General features: G+C 32.5%; 2 protein-coding genes across 3 annotated transcripts; both read right to left on the bottom strand.

The window, feature by feature from the left end:
• Positions 1-439: 439 nt before the first annotated feature.
• Positions 440-4,225, bottom strand: LOC120124187 (transcription factor bHLH68-like). 2 transcript variants are annotated; one of them, XM_039142912.1, is made up of 8 exons: positions 3,723-4,225; positions 3,395-3,632; positions 3,154-3,228; positions 2,777-2,842; positions 2,278-2,343; positions 2,102-2,164; positions 1,921-1,965; positions 440-836 (listed from the first exon to the last, which is right to left on the bottom strand). In XM_039142912.1, exons 1-8 carry the CDS (start codon positions 3,986-3,988, stop codon positions 705-707), a joined length of 951 nt encoding a protein of 316 aa, XP_038998843.1. In that variant the 5' UTR covers positions 3,989-4,225; the 3' UTR covers positions 440-704. The 2 variants fall into 2 exon arrangements, with proteins under 2 accessions (XP_038998843.1, XP_038998844.1); XM_039142913.1 differs by lacking the exon at positions 2,102-2,164 and having other exon boundaries at positions 3,723-4,224.
• A 7,484-nt stretch (positions 4,226-11,709) lies between these two features.
• Positions 11,710-12,207, bottom strand: LOC120124217. The gene has a single exon (XM_039142931.1). The coding sequence runs from the start codon at positions 12,205-12,207 to the stop codon at positions 11,710-11,712; it is 498 nt and encodes a 165-aa protein (XP_038998862.1).
• Between the last annotated feature and the right edge of the window lie 7,601 nt (positions 12,208-19,808).

Below are 19,808 nucleotides of genomic sequence, written 5' to 3'. Positions count from 1 at the left end.
GTGACTATGTTAACTTCGGGGATGATCCACCTATCGTATCAATTACACATATCGAGACGAATTCGTTTATAAGACTATGGTTTCACCACGACACGATTCAAATTATTTTATTCAATTATTTTATTTAAATTGTCATGTCAGTGCTAACGATATGATTTTACAGTATAAATATTTCCAACAAATTATACTATTATTTTTTAATCGAGTATCTTCCGCCTCAAATTCAAATCTAATCTTATCCTTACAAAAGGCGACCCAATCCGGGCTCAATTTTTCAAAAAGGTTATCCTATAAGATCATATCTGATCAAAATTTAATAGATTCATGTCAAATACTCATCCCTAACTGATATATAAATCGTCTCACCACCGAACTATTAAAAATAAAATTAAATCTAGACCCTAAATTATAAACTAATAAATTCTCAGTGCATCAAAAATAAAGAAAAAAAAGTGTTTTAGATAATTTAGAGCCTAAATCATCCAAATCACTGGTCCAGTGGCTTAATTTCAACACACAAATCATCTACAAAAGAGTTCAAACGAAAGGGGCAATTCTTATAGCATCATGAGCAATCAGCCTTTCATCTCTTTTTTTCTTGCAGAGTGACTGCTCATGATGTTATATCGTTCCCACTGAAAAAAACTTGTCGTCCCTCTACTCCTACATTTCTTTGAATCTTGCTTTGCCTTTTCCCGAGCCTTCTATTGGAGGCCACCGCCGAACGACGGAGCCCAGTAATCGGCGCCGTTGTCGCTGCCTACATGAAGCGTGCATGACACCGGGACCAAACACAGCCCTCTACTCCTCAGGTCCTTCGGTTCCTCATGACTTTCCTGTATATGAGAAAAATAAAATTTATTATATTTCTGTTTTTATTATAACGCATGTGGTTTTTAAAAGAAAATTGGAAATATAAATAAAATGTATATTATATAATAATTTTAATTAAATTGATTTTCATTCAACAGCTACAAAAAATTTAAAAAAAAAACATAACAGTTTTTAATTCATTAGTCGATCAAACTAAAGCATTTTAATTAAATTGATTTTTTATCAATACTAACATTACCTTAAAATCTAATTAAAAATCTGAATATGATCTGATATGAATTAATTAAATAAATTTTAAAATTTTCATATATTTTTTGTCAAAATAGAAAATATAATCGAATAAATTAGTAATTCTTAGAGATCTCAAGTTCAAACACAAGAGATTGGAGGGTATTTAAACGTTCGTTGTCAAATAATTGAGTTTTTAGAACATATATCACCACTTATAACACCCTAGATTTATCGAAAAAATATTGTGCTAAAATTTTTACATGTGTTTTTTATCAAAACCTAACTAAGAATATTTAAATATATGAAAGTATATTTTCAAAATTATTTCGGGATAGAACTGATTTTTTTTCTAAATTTAAATTCATTCCGACAAGATAGTATTTTAAAAAGTTATAACTCAATCCGGAATTCGAAATTTATATAAAATTTAAGATAAGTTTTGTATTTAATATCTAAACTATCGGTTTTAATCTGTTTTAGTATTTAAACTTTTAATTTTTTAAAAGTATGTATAATGTTTATTTTTTATTTCATTTTAGTACCCGTCATTAAAAACTTAACACGTTTAGTATCCAAACTATCAGTTTGATCTGTTTTAGTACCTAAACTAACTTTCAATTTTTTAAAATTTAATGTTAAGTTTTGAACGGTGATACTAAAATGAAACAAAAACTATATATTAGGTATGATTTTAAAAATATTGAAAGTTTAGTACTACAACGGACTAAAATTAATAGTTTAAGTACTAAATGCGTAACTTACCCTAAAATTTAATACTATCAAATTAGATCAAAACTTATATACCTGTTTTTTTCACCGTCCCTTTTTCCCACTATAAATGAAATAAAGACTTACCTGTCCAGGATCTTCAGGAAATATACAGTTTCTCTCCCCTTGAACCTAATAAAGAAAAAACACCATTGTAATCATGAAGCAATTAATACCACATTAATAACTCCGACACGTATATACGTATATTTTCATGCAGAAAAAAATTAGAGAAATCTGAGAATCTAAGCAATCTGTGCGTTCTTACAGGCTGCTGCTGCCGCCGCCTTATATTTCCTTGTCCGTTGCTCAAGTAGGGTAAGCTGAGAGCCTACAGTGGAAGAGAATGTATGCTTCAACAACTAAGCAAAATGTTGAACAGTGTGGTCTTAATGTCATCCATGGTTGTCTGCAAGCAGGCCAGAAAAAAAAAGACAAATTTACCTCAATCTGACCCTGAAGGAATCTGATGTACCCAATAGCTTCTAACAAGACAGAGGCTGTGTCAGTCTGCAAAAAGACATTCAAATATGACACTGTCCACATACCTTTATTCATGGGTGTTTTTACATGGTAAAATGGTAAAATCTTTTACCATTCTCAAATTTCCTTTATCAAAGCTTAATTTTATCTGGGTAAAATTCACCCTCAGGTCACTTAATTGTTATAAATATGCTATTATATAGCTAAAATTGAAATATATGTCTAATGTGATATGGTATAATAGTAGTTTAATCCCTAAAGTTTATTTGACCTATCAATTTGGACTTAATTCAAAATAATTCAATAAACTTAACCCTTTTCATATATAATAATTCCATCAATTTAGTATTGCTTTTACTATAATATTCACTAAATTGTAACTTTTAGCCAAAAAATTGACCCCTCCATAACCTAACTAATAATTAAGTGGCCATGGGTGTATTTTCCCCATTATATATACCTTCCCAAACGGAGAAACAAGCTGGTGAAGTGCTGTGATTCTGTCCCCTAATTTCTCCTTCCTCACCTGTTAATACATATAAATCTGATTAATCAATTCCTTTAACACGCATGCATACATGCATACATACATACATATATGAGAGAGAAAGGTATACATAGCAAGGCCAAAAGAATCCCAATCTGCGAAGAAATGGACAAGCAAAGGAGGACAAACTCTGTAGCAGATAACGGACGAGTGTGTTTGTTTTCTGGTTTCAAGGGTATCTTGTATGAGTGTGCGTGCATTTTTGTGTTTATGCGGTGAATATGACAGAGATGGAAAATTGAAAGGTTAAATCCATAATTTTTACTGGCTTTTCCTTTTCTGTACATTACCTTGATGCTGGAATGGGTTGCACAAGGCTGAACCCTAGCTTTCTTCATTGTCCCACCACTTCCACTGCTATTATACTACCAAAAACACCAAAATAAGGGCATGAGAATTATTTATCCGGTGTGCCCCCCACTTATCGGTTTAACGATCATTTTAAGTAAAGATTAATCTGATCGAATCCATGTTTAATATGTCTTGAAACAGATCTGAAAACCCTAAGTTTCTTTAATTTGTTCAACTTACATTAGAAGATCGATCTGGGAATGACTGGCTTGCATCAGCTTTATTCCCAGAAAATTCCAGCATGTTAGGGCTGCTGAAACCCGTTACAGATGACTTGGGGGATGATGAAGCAGCAGCAGCCATTATTTGATGATGATGAAAGCCTTCACTTGCATGTCCATACACATAGCTGCTTGCACTTGCTGGGTTTTCTTGCTTCACATGGTGTAATGCCTGTTCTTCACCCATTAATCCACCCCTGGAAATAAAACATATGTAACACGAAATTAAGACGATGTGAAAAAACATGCATGATGCATCGTCCAGATATACATATACACAAACATACACGAGTAGTTGGCTCCATGAGTGAGGAAGCTCCTGGTTATCATGCTCATGCCAATAAGGAATATGAAGCGAATTGGAGGAGTTGGAGGAGGAGGAAGAAGTGGGTGTGAAATGAGGGAAGAAAGCAGTCGGAGAAGGTGGTTGTTGCTGTTGTTGTAGATAGGTCGACGGCGGCGGTGGGCGCGTGGTGTTGATGTTCCACCAGTTAGGGTTTCCGGCCGCCATCATCTGCTGCACTGGTGAGCTCTGCAACGCTCCTCGGTTCATGGCCCTTCGATAAACAACTAACGATAACGACGGCGGACGTGGCGGTGGCGGTAGTGGCGAAGTGATCGGTTGAAAGCTTTATCTTTATCTCCTCGTTTAAGCACAGAAGATTTTGAGATCGCAAAGCCTGGTTTAAGTGGAGAGAAGAAACACACAACCACAAGCTCTATTCCTTTTGAGAGAGTTTGAATCAATGGAGGTTTTGAGAGCCTTTGTTGTTTAAAATTGTTTATTGCTTTGCCTTTTTCTTTTATGTCTTCCTTTTTTTGTTTCTTGTTCCTTTCTCTGCTTTTGCTTTATCTCAAAGTGGGGCAGAAAAAGGTGGAAACAATTCTCAATTACTATATTACAAAATATTTACAATAAAGAAATAAAAAATACTCACAAAAAATATATAGATATAAAGATTATAATAATCATTTTTCCAACTTTATAACATTAAATTAAATTAAAAATCATCAAATTGAATAATTAAAATATTTCTAATCATAATGCAAGTCCAATTAATAATTTAATGTTATACCAAGTCCAATTTAAAAACAATTTAACTATTCCAAGTCTAATTCCTAATCTTAAATGTGAGCTTACATGAATATGTGCAGACATACATAAAATTAGGGGTTGCTTGTTTACTTCAGAATAGTTAAACGCTGAATGATTCAAATGCTGAATGATTCAGAGTCTCTGTATGAATTAGCTCTGAATGTGACATGTTGTTTGATAATGACTCTGAATCATTCAGAATGTACTTATGTGCTGAATCATTCAGCATTATTTTGCTGAATCAGGCATCATTGAATCATTCAGAGGTGCGAAACAAACGCGCTAAATGCTGAACGGTTCACCGTTCAGCGCTGAATGATTCCATTAAGAGACAAACAAACATCCATGTAGAAATGTGAGACGTGTAAATCTGATATCAATGACGTCAAGGTGACGGAAAATGGGAAATGAAAAATGAAATAAAAAAGTGAATAAATTACAAAAACGTGTGGTAAACGAGGAGTGAGGTTTAAAAACCGAGCATGGATGAACGTAAGACTTTATTTTAAAATAAACGGATTTATATAATTTTAAGAAGTGAATAATTTATAAAATATTAGATGACGAACAATTATTTTTAATAAAAAATATTTAAAATATATTTAAAATTTTTAGGAGTACGACTGATCTAATTCAGCCTTCTCTAGTTCCATCCCCGAACCAACAGACATTAGGGTACACAGTTTTCAAGAGGTCAAAAACCAAAATCTAGTGCTTTGAAATTCCCTAAGATTACTTTTTCTATGAGCATGGGTTAATCCGTTTTTTAAAGACAACAAAAAAGTTTGATTTTATAGAAATTGTGTATATACATGTAAAACAAAAATCGCGAATTAACAAAATAAATGAATATTTTTTTTTATATTTTTAATTGTAAAGTTAAAAAAATATATATTATTATATTTATATTCTATTTATTGTGATGTAGTTTATATAGTTAGTATTGTTGTTGCACTAGAGCAAAATGAGTTTTGCGATATTTTTAGCGGTGCTTTTTGAACAAACACCGCAAAAGACTCTTACTTTAGAGGCGTTTGTATACAAACACTGCTAAAGACTCATATTTTTGTGGTGTTTTTATACAAACGCCGCTATATGATTGAAAAAACGTCGCTAAAAACCTATTTTGTTGTAGTGTTGTTATAATATACATAAAGATATAAGTTTGAAAGTGTTTAAATATATTATGTTGATTGAATATTAATTTGATTGACATTGTTAATATTGTAACATACAAGTAGACATAAATTTTAACGTATTTAAACGTGTAATATCTTTAAATCTATGATTGTGAAAAAATATAAATAGTTTAGATAATGTAAAAATATATATATAAGGTCTTAATATTTTAAAACCATCGAATAAAAATTGAATGTTTTTACATTTACTCGTATAAAGGTCTTAACCTTTCAAAATACCTAATAAAGATCCAATATTTTAGTCTAACCTTTTTAAAAATTGATTTTTTTAAATGACCGAATTAATTTAATTTATTGATTAAAAAACAGACAAACAAAATTATTCTCTTGGAATAATTAATTGGATTATTCCATGACAAACATTCCCTGAATCCACATTCCCATGTCCCAAACACAAACAAACAACAAACAATAAAACAAGACAACGCCCCTTAAATCCCGTGTTAATCTGACAACATATTTTGGTAACATAAGTTTATATAAATACATAAAACAAAATTAGGGCACAATATACGAATGTTTCCAACTGTAACATATTTATTTGTTCAGCGTAAGATTATTAAAAGTTATAAAATTATCAATTAATTATAGAATATTGTTTTGTTGAGTTATTCAACTTAAAAAGCTATAAAATGATCATCCGATTATTTAAATATTTCAAATTTGTTATTTTTCGTTAAAAAAACGATTGTCTAAGCTGGACGTTAACCTATTGATTAAGATACGATAAAATATGATCTCAAACGATTATCATATCTCAGTCAACATGTTAGTGTAAAACTTATACAATCATCAATTTTTAACGAAAAATGACGAGTTTAAAACATATGAATAGTTAAGTGATCGTTTTATAACTTCTAATAATCGAAATAATCAAACAATGTCTCATCCTAAGATGAGCATTTTATAATTTTTAATAATTAAAAATTTTAATAAAATAATATTTTATAATCAAGAGATTAATGCTTCACCCAACTTTTTTTTTTTTTTACATTTTTTAATGTTTTGAAGGAAGTCGAAATGGCCGCGTTTGTTTTTGTCCGTACATCCAAAATCTTTGTCGGCTACGCCGTGTCTTTTCCAGGATTAACGCATGGTTGCATTATGTTTGGTTCGCGTGCATTGCTAGTGATTCATGCCTTATTCAATGCGGTAATAATGCTCGATCGACTAACGAAAATATTAGGGTAAACAATCTCTTTGGTGCCTCATATATTATTGTGTTTCTATTTTGGTCTTTTTTTCCATAAATTTATGCCTAGTGTTACTTTTAATTTCTATTTTAATATCTCACTATTAATTTTGGTGGTTGATTTAATATAGATAATGATGTGAGTTGATATAATAGCAAATTTAGTCTCAAAACTTATACATTACATCAATTTGGTGCTAATTTAAAATAACTTAATAATTAATTTAACCACCAATAATCATTCTGTGTTCTATCTCCTATAAACGTATATTCCAACACAAATCATTGCATATTAGTCCTACTCTTATTTTAATATTAACATGCTGATTGTGATATGATAAAATCATATTTTAATGAGACCTATTGGCATCGCCTTTACTTTCAAGTACTAGCTCAAAGTCGACGACATAATGTAAACGGAGAGTCGATGCACAAAATATAACTCAAACGGATATGAGATCAAATTTTATCATATCTCAGTCCACAAGTCGACCACCTTTTTTTTAAAACAAAAATGACGTTTTTGAAACACATGAATAATCAAGTAAACATTTTGTAACTTTTAATAGTCAAAGGATTCAACAAAACAACGTTTTATAGTCGGTAACTATTTTATAACTTTTGATACTGTGGTCTTTTCTAATGTATAGCAAAGTCATGAAAAGAAAAATTTAAACAATTTAAGTAACCTCAAATTCTATTCATTTAAGGTTTTATAAAAAAATAAGTATTTAAACTATACCTCAAAATACGATTAGTTTAAAGATTTTTTTGCTAAAATTTTGGCCGTTATATGATACGTGTTATGTATATAAAATTATAAATTTTATTTTATTTTAAAAAATAATATTATAATTAAAAAATCTCAAAATTTATATTTTTTTATCACCGAACGACCATCGTCAGTTCATGGTCGTCATCATTGACACCATCAAACCGTATCGCTGTCGCGACCAAAACCCAGTCTCCCATCCACGATGAAACTGCGTCGATCGTCGTGAAAAACATCGCAAAAGGTCGTCGAATTTTTAGGTTTTTCGTATAAGTTTTTCGGCAATTTTGACGCCTACAACCGTCCGTACGTTACACGTCTGTCACCATTGTGTTTCTCATCATGTGTAGAATAAAATTCGACCGATGGTGACCGTTCGCCGTCGGAGGTGGGGCGATGGGAGGGAGAGGGACAACGAGGGGAAGGAGGTTTATTTTTTTATAATTTTTTCTTTTAAAAAAATATTTTTAATATTTAAAAAATTAAAAAAATATAATGATAAACTCCTAAAAATATAACAGAAAAAATATTAAACACATATTTTTAATAAAAAAAATTAAACACTAAAAATATATTTCGAACCATAGTTTAAGTATTTATTTTTTGAAACCTTCATTTAAATACGAAAAGGCACCGTGTTAGATGTTATCTGCAAAAAGAATTAAGACAAGTGTCAACAAGCAAGACCTTCATTTAAATATATTTTTAGTGTTTAATTTTTTAATAAAAAAATTAAACACTAAAAATATATTTCGATACTTTAAAATATAATTAAATTATTAAAATTGGGAGTAATAGCTGTTGCTTTTTTTTAATTTTAATGTCGTTTTGGCATATTCTTCGTGTTAATAAAATATTGAATTTCATAATGGAGAATAAAAAAGGTGACAATAAAGAACTGGGAAGCATATCTCAGTAGTGTATAAATAATTCAATCAATCATTCTTGGTATGGATTTTTTTTCTTCAAAATTTACATTTTTATAATATTTTTCTAAATAAAATATTAAAATACTGATCCCTATGTATGCTCTCACAGCAACCTACTTTGTTTTATTTTATTCCTTTTCTTTTTGTCTATTTATATATAAATTAGGGGGAAAATTCCCACTTTGTTTTGCTCTCTCCTCACCGCTCATTAAGTAATAATTTTTTTTATACCCAAACAAGAAATATATATTATTTCTCTGCTTTTTATAAAAATAATAATTACTGAGTGGTTGTTTCTACATTAGCTTTTCTCTAGCCTCCATGATAGTATATACACACACGTAATAGGCTGTTAATTTAAATATAAGATTAGAGATAGAGATAAGATTTGAATTCGATGAGTTTTAATTTAATTCGATCTTATAAGATAAGTATTTTTTTAAAATTTAGATATAACTAGGTTGGGTCAGGCTTAGAATTAGGAAAAAAATTTCTAACTTGACCTAATTATAGATAACTATATTTTTCAATTAGATTAATATTTTATCTGATAAAAATGAGAAATATACATATGTTCGTGTTGAGTCTCTCTATATCGATAATTTAAACAAATCTGATCACGCGTCACCATATAATTGAAGGATTGGATTTATTAAATTAAATTAAAATTAGGAAAAAGTGGATAGAATGTGTAAGTAATAGTGACTAAATATATAATTATACTAATTTCATTAAATGCGACATCAATTTTCTATCAAATATTAACAAAAGATAGCTTGATTAATATTATTAAATAATTAAATGATTCGATTGAATAAACATATAAATAGATGTTCATATTGGAATCTTCCATAATTAAATGATGACGGATACAATTTACCCTAAAAGATTAAATCTCAAATTTGAAGAATGACTCCATGCACATTACACATAAAATTCAATTTCAAGGGTGATTAAATTAATAAAATAGGTAAGTAATAAAGTTAATTTGTCTACATTTATTTTAATACAAGTTTGAAAAATATTATAATTGTCTTTTTTCTGTTACAATAAAGTTTAGGTCAGGGGTGACTCCCTCAGTTCAGGTTCAGGGCATACCTAAGACCCAATCGAGATTTACATAGGACTTTACAGATTGTCCATCAAGAGTGACGGTGGTGGGATTCAAACTTTGCATTACAAGCTCAAATTTTTGAAACTCAACCACTTGTGCCAACACTCGTTGGCAAATATTATAATTATCTATTCGATCGTATTGTGATGATTAATCATAGGTATAATTATTGAAATATATAGTAATATACAATCGTAACTAATGAATTAAAAGTTGTGGCACAACTTATTATTAAGTCATTTTCATAAACTTTAGAAAAAGCTTTTCCAATATAAACTAATATGTACAATAAAAATATATATACTAATGAACTACATAATTGGCCTTTAATCATACCCATGGGTTGCTATTATGATGTCGTTAAACTTAATCATTCTTGTATTTGTCTTTAGTTGGAATATTAAGAAGAAGAAAAAGATTGAATCAATTAATTTGCTTGAACTTTGGGTTCAATTTATACAATTTTTTTAGTCCTTAATTTATATTTCTATAAGATTGGTTATAATTCAAAATAAGTCGATAATTTTTCAATATTTACAAATTATATAAAATCCCAAAATTCATCTCCCAAAACATGGTCTTCCCTATCACCCATTCTTCAATATTGTCGCCCTCGTTTGCTCAGATGTCGTCACCGCCTCTCCAAGTCAACCACGCAACCCTCGTTGATCTCTTACAACGTCACCCATGCATGCCTTACAACCATGGTTCACTGAACTCAATAGCACCCTTAGTCAACTTGTTCCTCAACTTTAAAAAGATAGGTTTTGGTGTACGGTTGGATGCTGAGACCAACGAACGTCGGTCGATTGTGAGAGTAACAAACAGAAGGGGGAAAATGATTGTCACGAGAAAAAAAAGATAGTGTTTGAAGGGCAAGTGGTTTGTAAAAAAGTGACGATGATGACAATGAGTGCAGCATGTAGGGTTACGATGAGCAAAGATGCATTGGGAGTCTAGGGGGATTATTAGATGAGTGGCAACGTGGTTGCAACATCGTAAGAGGTTGGCTGTGGAATTTAGTGCAAATGAAAAAAATGACAAGAGGTCAGACGATTAAGGACTAATGAACGACGGCGTGAAGACGATATGGGAGCTACTAGGGATGGCAAACGGGCGGGTCGGGTGCGGATACCTTCTCCTATCCCTACACCCACCTAATATTTTTAAATCCACCATCCTCCCACCACCCATTATGGGTAAAAATTTTCAAATCCACATCCGCCCACACGGGTACATTCTCAAATCCATCCCCACATCCACTATCCAACTGGAGATGTACTGGCTAAACCTGCCTAACAACAACCTTAAGTTATACATAAGCAACAAACATAAAATAAACACGTCCATTAAGAAACATAATAAAATAAACAATGATTATCTGAGTTAAGTGTTACATAATAAAAGACATAATTAAAACCTAGAAATATAAATGACAAACACATAATATTTTTGTTTTTCGGCACACATAAATGACCTACCCTAAAATTATACCTAAATTTATAATGGTCCAAAATTTAATGGGTATTTAGTGGACGAACGATGTGGGGCGGGCAGATGCGGGGCAGGTAAGCTCTCAAACCCATCACCCGCGACGAGTACCACTTTCTAAATCCACACCCGCCCACTACCCACTAAAGTTATACCTATCCCCGCCCCAATTGGAGCATGTATGGTGCGGAATCCACGAAATTGTACCAGTTTACCATCCCTAGGAGCTACGGAGAACGTGATGATGATCGAAAATGAAGACATTCATACAATAAATTCCTAAACTTCGATAATTTTGAAAGTAAGCATACCTAAATATTAATAAATGATTAATTTTTAATGAATTATTTCAAATTAAATTGATAGAAATTTTAAATACTATTTTTTTATAAAAAATAGTTCAAATTATGATCAATTTGATAAAATGCTTATGATTATAGATTTTTTTTTGAATTATAAAGGATGTTATTACAAAGAAATACTAGATGCGGAGAAAAGCAGGACCATAGAGGTCACGTTGAAGAAGAGGTATAATCTCTTGAGGAGTTACTATGTAGGTCTGAGCTCTTTCATTAGTATCAGCGGTAGTTTTTGCAAGGAAATCTGCTGCAACATTTGCTTCACGCCGGATGAGGATGAATTCAATTTTCCATTGCTTTGAGATGAGATTTGCAATAGAGCGAACAAGAGCTATTGGACTGCAGTTAGTCATTGGCGAAGAGACAAGATTAAGAGCTTCGGCACTGTCGGTTTGCCATTGGAGGCGTTCGAAATTATGGGAAAGCGCCAAATGAAGTCCTTCTAAAATTCCCCAAAGTTCAGCTTGAAGAGGCGTTGAAATTCCAACCGGTTTATTGAAACCAATGATCCAGTCACCATTCATATTCCTAATAAGGCCACCCACCGAGCCGTTTGAGGAAATTTTGTGAACCGCTCCGTCTGTGTTAGAGTAAACCAGTCTGGGGGCGCTGGCTTCCATTATATATGTTCTGGTTGAGCAGCAACGGGGTCTGACGGGGTAACAATCTTTGCGTCGATGATATATAGGGACCAATTTTTGCTTAGACAGAGGAGTTGGTCATTTTGGATAAACGAATTCGAAAATATGAATGAATTTCTTCTCTTTTAGATCTGCCAGGTTATGGAGGAGAAAAGAACCTTTCATGGCATGTTTGTTCCTAAGAAGTCTGTTTGATTCAAGGTTCATCATGAGCCAATCAGACGTGTCAGTGGAAAAGAAGTTCGGTAGGGGTTGATGTTGGAGAATCAGTTGCCAAAGTGATGCAGAGTGTTGGTAGTCACGTAGTATATGTAGAGTATGTTCATTAGCTAAGCCACAAATTTGACATAAAGGATCATCCGTAAGCTTCCTTGCGCAGCGATTGACATTTGTAAGCAAACGATCTTTATATGAAAGCCATAGGAAAGGTTTAGTGCGTTCAGGAATGGTCATATGCCAAAGCTTAGTCCATTTTACATATTTGGGTTCCAAAAGATCCTTGGTTATAAGATCATAAGCAGATTTTACAATGAACTCACCGTGTTGGCCTTGAGGCCAGCAACATCGATTTTACCAGTAGTCGGATTAGGAGGTTGAATATTCATTAGATACGACATTGTGGAGGGCTGGAGAGACTGCCAGAGTAGATTTTAGTTTCAATTACCGTTTGGCAAGGCAGCTTCATGGACTAATATGTTATCTTCAATAGTAATGTGCTGGTGTTTCTATTCTACAAGACATCAAAGTTTCGACATCTAATTATCATGTCAAAATCTGGTCGTAGTTCCATCGCCTATGGACCAAGATAAAAAGCTGTAGAAATTATTCCATACTTTGGATAAGGACCTCCATAAGTGAGAACAACTCGGCCGGAATATAGAGGTGGGACAGTTGGAGAGCACCTTATACTTTTGGCGAAGAAGCTTAATGTAATATTTCTCTGTATATGAGGCAATAGCGTAACAAAGCTTCATATGGAAGGCAATATTATGATGTCGAAGCTTTCGAATGCCGAGGCTCCCATTATGCTTAGGTTGAGTTAAGATGTTCCAGTTAACAAGAGAAATACCTCGATCTTGCTTACTAGAACTCCATATGAATTGCCGAACTAATTTTTCAATATCCTGAAAACCGAGAGAGGAAGTGACAAGTTTGCATGAAATACGTTGGGATAACCTGTAACACCCCAACCCATACCCGACTCGAATACGAGTCCGAGGTGTCACATTGATCGTTCAAAACGTTTACTTTGACAAAATTCAATGAAATTCAGTTAGACATTTCCACTAAAACCCAAATAATTTCTATTGTATAAAAATATATGATTTTACAAATTGATCAGAGCGTTTCCAGTACAAATCTTTTATCTTACATGCCAACTACATTTCATATGACAAAATATATAATTTAAACCTATTTCTGATTTGAATTGTGGAAAGGAGAATATGACCTGTCTTGCTCCTCTAAACTTCTCTTCTTGCTTTCCAGAACCTACGTGTGAAACACTCACACGCTAAGTCTATAACTTAGTGAGGCATTAAACACATTAAAGTAACTCTAACTACTTAATCATTCATGAACATATCATATCATGCTATAACACAAAACAATATAACATTTCATGTAATCAAATGTACACATATACACATCATTCATCCTTTCATCATTAACCTTATTCTATTATCCATACTATTATCATTTATATCCTTTAATCATATATTTTAATCATCATTTGACTCATTCAAACCATACACACATCATCATATCAATCATATAATACAATTCATATCACAAAAACATATACTTTACGTGTAATATATTTTTTTATTATTATCTCTTTGTTTGCCCATGTACATCTGTGAGAACTGTAGATATGTGAGCCTATTGAGGTTGTGCACTATGCTATCACCAGAGCTCGTATGGGGTCCCACTAGGGGCTATGAATTTTATCCTGAATGACCTATGTATTGTATTTGTCCCAAAGGACCACTCCTTAAGAACCATATACATATTTTAATGGATCACATATGTGTCTCATAAGACCCTGTAAATGTCCCAAAGAATACATATATATCCCGAAGGACCACGTAGAACCCTCGACTCTTGGCATGCCAACTATACCTCTAGCTCTCTTTACACATAACATGGGCATTAGCAATCTATCATGTCACATATTCATATGTACACTTTCATATCACATGTCATATAAGCTCATAGTTTCTTTCACATATACATGTAGTCACATAGCTTCTTTTCATATTCTCATAGGATTACATAGCTTATATCTTATACTTTATTTTCTCATCATATGGCTCATATATATACATCACATAGCACATACTTCTCATATCATTACATTCAAAAGCATGTTAACACATATAATCATGCATAAATACAATTTATGTCATGCATATACATATAATCATATATTCATGCATTCTAACATAGGAAATAGATTTGTCACAAGTCTTGTTTCCATTTAGCACCATAAATGAATTAATATGCACTCACTTTGGCCTCACTAAATTCTAATCCATTTTTATAATTTCCTCTCTTGCGATCGAATCATAACTTGATAATCGTGCTGGGACTTGTTCGTGCTCGATATCTTTGAGCTTGGAGATACGGGAGGAGAAAGAAGAAGAAAGAAAACTCTGATAATTCTCTCATTTCCCACGTGGTTGCTTATCTTATAAAAGGAATATAAAAATCTTACTTGTCAGTTAACCATTTTACCCTTTAATTCATTCAATAATTACTAAATAACCTTCATCATATTTCCAATAAATCATTGAACTATTCAATTATCCTACTTTAATCACCAATTTTTGAAACTTTACAATTTGGTCACTAACCCGTATTTAGGATGTTACAAATCTCCCCTCCTTTAAAGAAAATTTGTCCTCGAATTTTCACTGAACAAATCAATAAGAACATATCTTCTATTGTTCTCATGTTACCTCATTTCTTAATATTTCCTTCCTTTATTTCTTCAACTACCTTTTCCTTTATACATTCATTTACTGTCACTTATCATATACACTTCCATCTAACCTTATCATATCTGATCCTTTAACTCATCCCTTTCATTTTTTTATTCCATTATTCCTTTATTTATTCCTTATACCCAAATCATATCTTTCCTTTCATGTTCACATACTCTTGTCTTATCACCTACACTCATCTCTATGTACCAATCTTCATTACATCCTCATAACTTTGATAACCCATTTCTTAGACAGAACTTCATTCTTTATCATTTACTATACCTGTATTTTCTTCCTTAAGGTTCCATGCAAATACTTATCTCCTTTTCTGCATTATAGCTATCTGATCAGAATACACAACTATATTCAGATTCATATCATAACCAATGAACTCAACTTTATCTTTTCCTTCAATCTTATAACTCTATCACTTTTACTCTGTCAACTGATCAATAACATATGTTCAATCTAGGGTACAAGCCCTAGTCAACCAATTATATACATCATGTAATTTCTGTTGCTCAAACTCAACATTCTGACTTCATTTGTCTTATAATCTAATCATCGATATACTCATTCTTAAACTCTTCTTATCAATCCTCAGCTTTACTCAATTATACAAATCCTTACTTCCTTTTTCCTTTATATACCACATCACTATGATCCATATATACAACTGTATCCAGATCCATTTCATATTTGGTTATCATAACCTGACAATATCTTACAATCTTATACTTCCAGTACATTCCCATCACATATTCTTGTTAGCCAACGTAAACTTTTTCTATCTTAACTGCAAACCCTTATCATAAACATACTCTTATTTATGCTCAATAATATCACTTTGTTTCAAACTCATAAGCTCTGACTTTATACATCTTATACGTTTGTCACTGATGAACTTATTCTTGAGCTCTTCTATAAGTACTCACCACATCATTTGATCTTTTTAATGCTCTTATGGTGACACTTGTTCACCATATTCCATCTTATCCACGTACTAACAAAATTAATCCATATCGCTTTTCCGATTCAAAACAATAAAGATCTTCTATCACTATTCTAATATTATTTCAACTTTCTGAAATCAACATTTAATCTTATAAGACATTTCTGAAGTTTCCGCTCTTCATCATGCCTGGCCAGGGCAGGTGAATTGCTATCACCATCAGATTTGTTAGCTATTGATTTACTTTACTTTGACAATTTCTATAATCAATTTCTACTATATCATACAAATCTTATTCTATTAGCAAGACATCATACTCCTTACACTATCAGATTAAAATTTTCACTTTTAGTTGGCATCTACACACTTTTAAACCTCATTTGACTTCGATTTAAGCCTAGAATCGGCTAAACCTTAGCTTGATACCATTAAATATAACACCCCAACCTGTACCCGACTCGAATACGAGTCCGAGGTGTCACATTGACTGTTTAAAACGTTTACTTTGACAAAATTCAATGAAATTCAGTTAGACATTTCCACTAAAACCCAAATAATTTCTATTATATAAAAACATATGATTTTACAAATTGATCAGAGCGTTTCCAGTACAAATTTTTTATCTTACATGCCACTACATTTCATATGACAAAATACATAATTTAAACCTATTTCTGATCTGAATTGTGAAAGGAGAATCTGACCTGTCTTGCTCCTCTAAACTTCTCTTCTTGCTTTCTAAAACCTACGTGTGAAACAATCACACTCTAAGTCTATGACTTAGTGAGACATTAAACACATTAAAGTAACTCTAACTACTTAATCATGCATGAACATATCATATCATGCTATCACACAAAACAATATAGTATTTCCTGTAATCAAATGTACACTTATACACATCATTCATCCTTTCATCATTAACCTTATTCTATTATCCATACTATTATCATTTATATCCTTTAATCATATATTTTTATCATCATATGACTCATTCAAACCATACACACATCATCATATAAATCATATAAAACAATTCATATCACAAAAATATACTTTACATGTAATATATATTTTTATTATTATTATTTGTTATCCCATGTACATCTGTGAGAACTGTAGATATGTGAGTCTATTGAGGTTGTGCACTATGCTGTCACCACATCTCGTATGGGGTCCCATTAGGGCTATGAATTTTGTCCCGAAGGACCTATGTACTGTATTTTTCCCAAAGGACCACTCCTTAAGAACCATATACATATTTCAATGGATCACATATGTGTCTCATAAAACCCTGTAAATGTTTCAAAGAATACTATATATCCCGATGGACCACGTAGAACCCTCGACTCTTGCCATGCCAACTATACCTCTAGCTCTCTTTATACATAACATGGGCATTAGCAATCTATCATGTCACATATTCACATGTACACTTTCATATCACATGTCATATAAGCTCATAGCTTCTTTCACATATACATGTAGTCACATAGCTTCTTTTCATATTCTCATAGGATTACATAACTTATATCTTATACTTGTTTTCTCATGTTCACATATATCCTGTCATATGGCTCATATATATACATCACATAGCACATATTTCTCATATCATTACATTCAAAAGCATGTTAACACATATAATCATGCATACATACAATTTATGTCATGCATATACGTATAATCATATATTCATGCATTCTAACATAGGAAATATACTTGTCACAAGTCTTGTTTCCATTTAGCACCATAAACGAATTAATATGCACTTACCTTGACCTCACTAAGTTCCAATCTATTTTTATAATTTCCTCTCTTGCGATCGAATCATAACTTGATAATCGTTCCGGGACTTGTTCGTGCTCGATATCTTTGAGCTTGGAGATACGGAGGAGGAAGAAGAAGAAAGAAAACTCATAATTCTCTCATTTTCCACGTGGTTGCTTATCTTATAAAAGGAATATAAAAATCTTACTTGTCAATTGACCATTTTACCCTTTAATTCATTCAATAATTACTAAATAACATTCATCATATTTCGAATAAATCATTGAACTATTCAATTATCCTACTTTAATCACTAATTTCTGAAACTTTACAATTTGGTCACTAACCCGATATTTAGGATGTTACATAGCCATGAGCACAAAGTTAGCAAGGGTAATCCATCCGCAAAAGATAAGGTTCTAGCCGACCACCCATAAGCTTTGATTTTATCTTATCAATGATGAAGCTGTAGAATTCGCATGTGGCTCGTTTGTGCATAACCAACATTCCAAGATAGACTCCCAAGTTATGAACTTGCTTGATGCTGAGATGGGAACAGACTGTATTTGCTGATTCTACACTTTTATTGGGCGAGAAGTAAATATGGGATTTGAGCTTGTTAACTTTGTGACCCGAGTAACGACCAAATTCCACCAGGATATCGTCAATTAGGATTGCTTGCACTGCAGTAGCTTTGGCATATAACACTAAGTCATCTGCAAAGAATAGTTGGGTGATAGGAAAACCTCCACGTACTAGTTTAAATGGTTTCCAAGCACTCTTCATAGGCAAGGTGAATGTGATGTCCAAGTCTTTCCATGGTAAGGACAAAAAGGTAAGGAGAGATTGGATCTCCTTCCTAATTCCGCATTGTGGTTTAAAAACATTGTTAAGTCCTCCATTAAATTGAACCTGCATAGAAGAAGATGAATGCAATGTAAAATGAGACGTATAGTTGCCGGTGGAAAACCTGCTTCATAAAGTGTATCAGCTATGAAGTCCCAGCGAAGACGATCAAAAGCTTTTTCCAAGTCCACCATTTATCGCCATCCAACCTTCTTTGTCTTTCTTTGTTTTCATGGAGTGAATAACCTCTTGTTAATAATAATATTTTCAGAGATGCTACGACCTTGAATAAAGCTAGTTTGATTAGGCGCGACAAGTTGAGGCATAATTTGCTGGAGCTGTTTAACAGTAATCTTAGTGACCAATTTATATAAGACCGTACAAAGACTGATAGGTCGAAAATATTTGAAGCTGAAGGACTTGGGATTTTGGGAATGAGGGCAATAATAGTTTTGTTCAATTGGGGCTCAATATTGTTACTACTGAAAATACTTTGGATCGTAGAGCAGACCAAGCACCAACAATGTCCCAATGTTTCTGATAGAAGTGTGCATGCAGTCCATCAGCTCCTGGAGATTTAAGAGGAGCCGTATCGAAAAGAGCTTCTTTTATTTCCAATGGATTTGGCAGTAATTCCAGATTTTGCACTAACTCAAGAGGCAAAGTTGGGAAGTGCCCCGAAACAGGATAGGTTTCATGCACCTCATCATGAAGTGAAAATAATTTTTGGAAGTAAAAGTTGGCTTTTTGCCTAAGAGTATTAATATCCGAGCACCACTCTCCAGTTGAAATTTGAAGAGAATAAATTCGATTTGCCCTCCTGTTGATAATGGTTTTTTATGAAAATAAGCTGTGTTCCTTTCGCCAAATGATATCCAATCTGAGCGAGATTTTTGCTTCCATAGTAGCTCCTCTTGATCAAGGATTAATTCAAGTTCATCTTGAAGTTTGGTCTCAAGATGCGAGAGATAAGCATTGTGCTTTTTATCAAGATATCGTTGGGTGCCTTTTAGTTGCCCCGTAAT

The sequence above is a fragment of the Hibiscus syriacus genome, unplaced genomic scaffold (genome assembly GCF_006381635.1).
Source record: "Hibiscus syriacus cultivar Baekdansim isolate YM2019G1 unplaced genomic scaffold, ASM638163v2 tig00110415_pilon, whole genome shotgun sequence".
In the NCBI taxonomy this organism is placed as follows: domain Eukaryota; kingdom Viridiplantae; phylum Streptophyta; class Magnoliopsida; order Malvales; family Malvaceae; genus Hibiscus; species Hibiscus syriacus.
The sequence above is the reverse complement of the archived record's forward strand: the minus strand, read 5'-3'. Positions and strand labels throughout refer to the sequence as shown.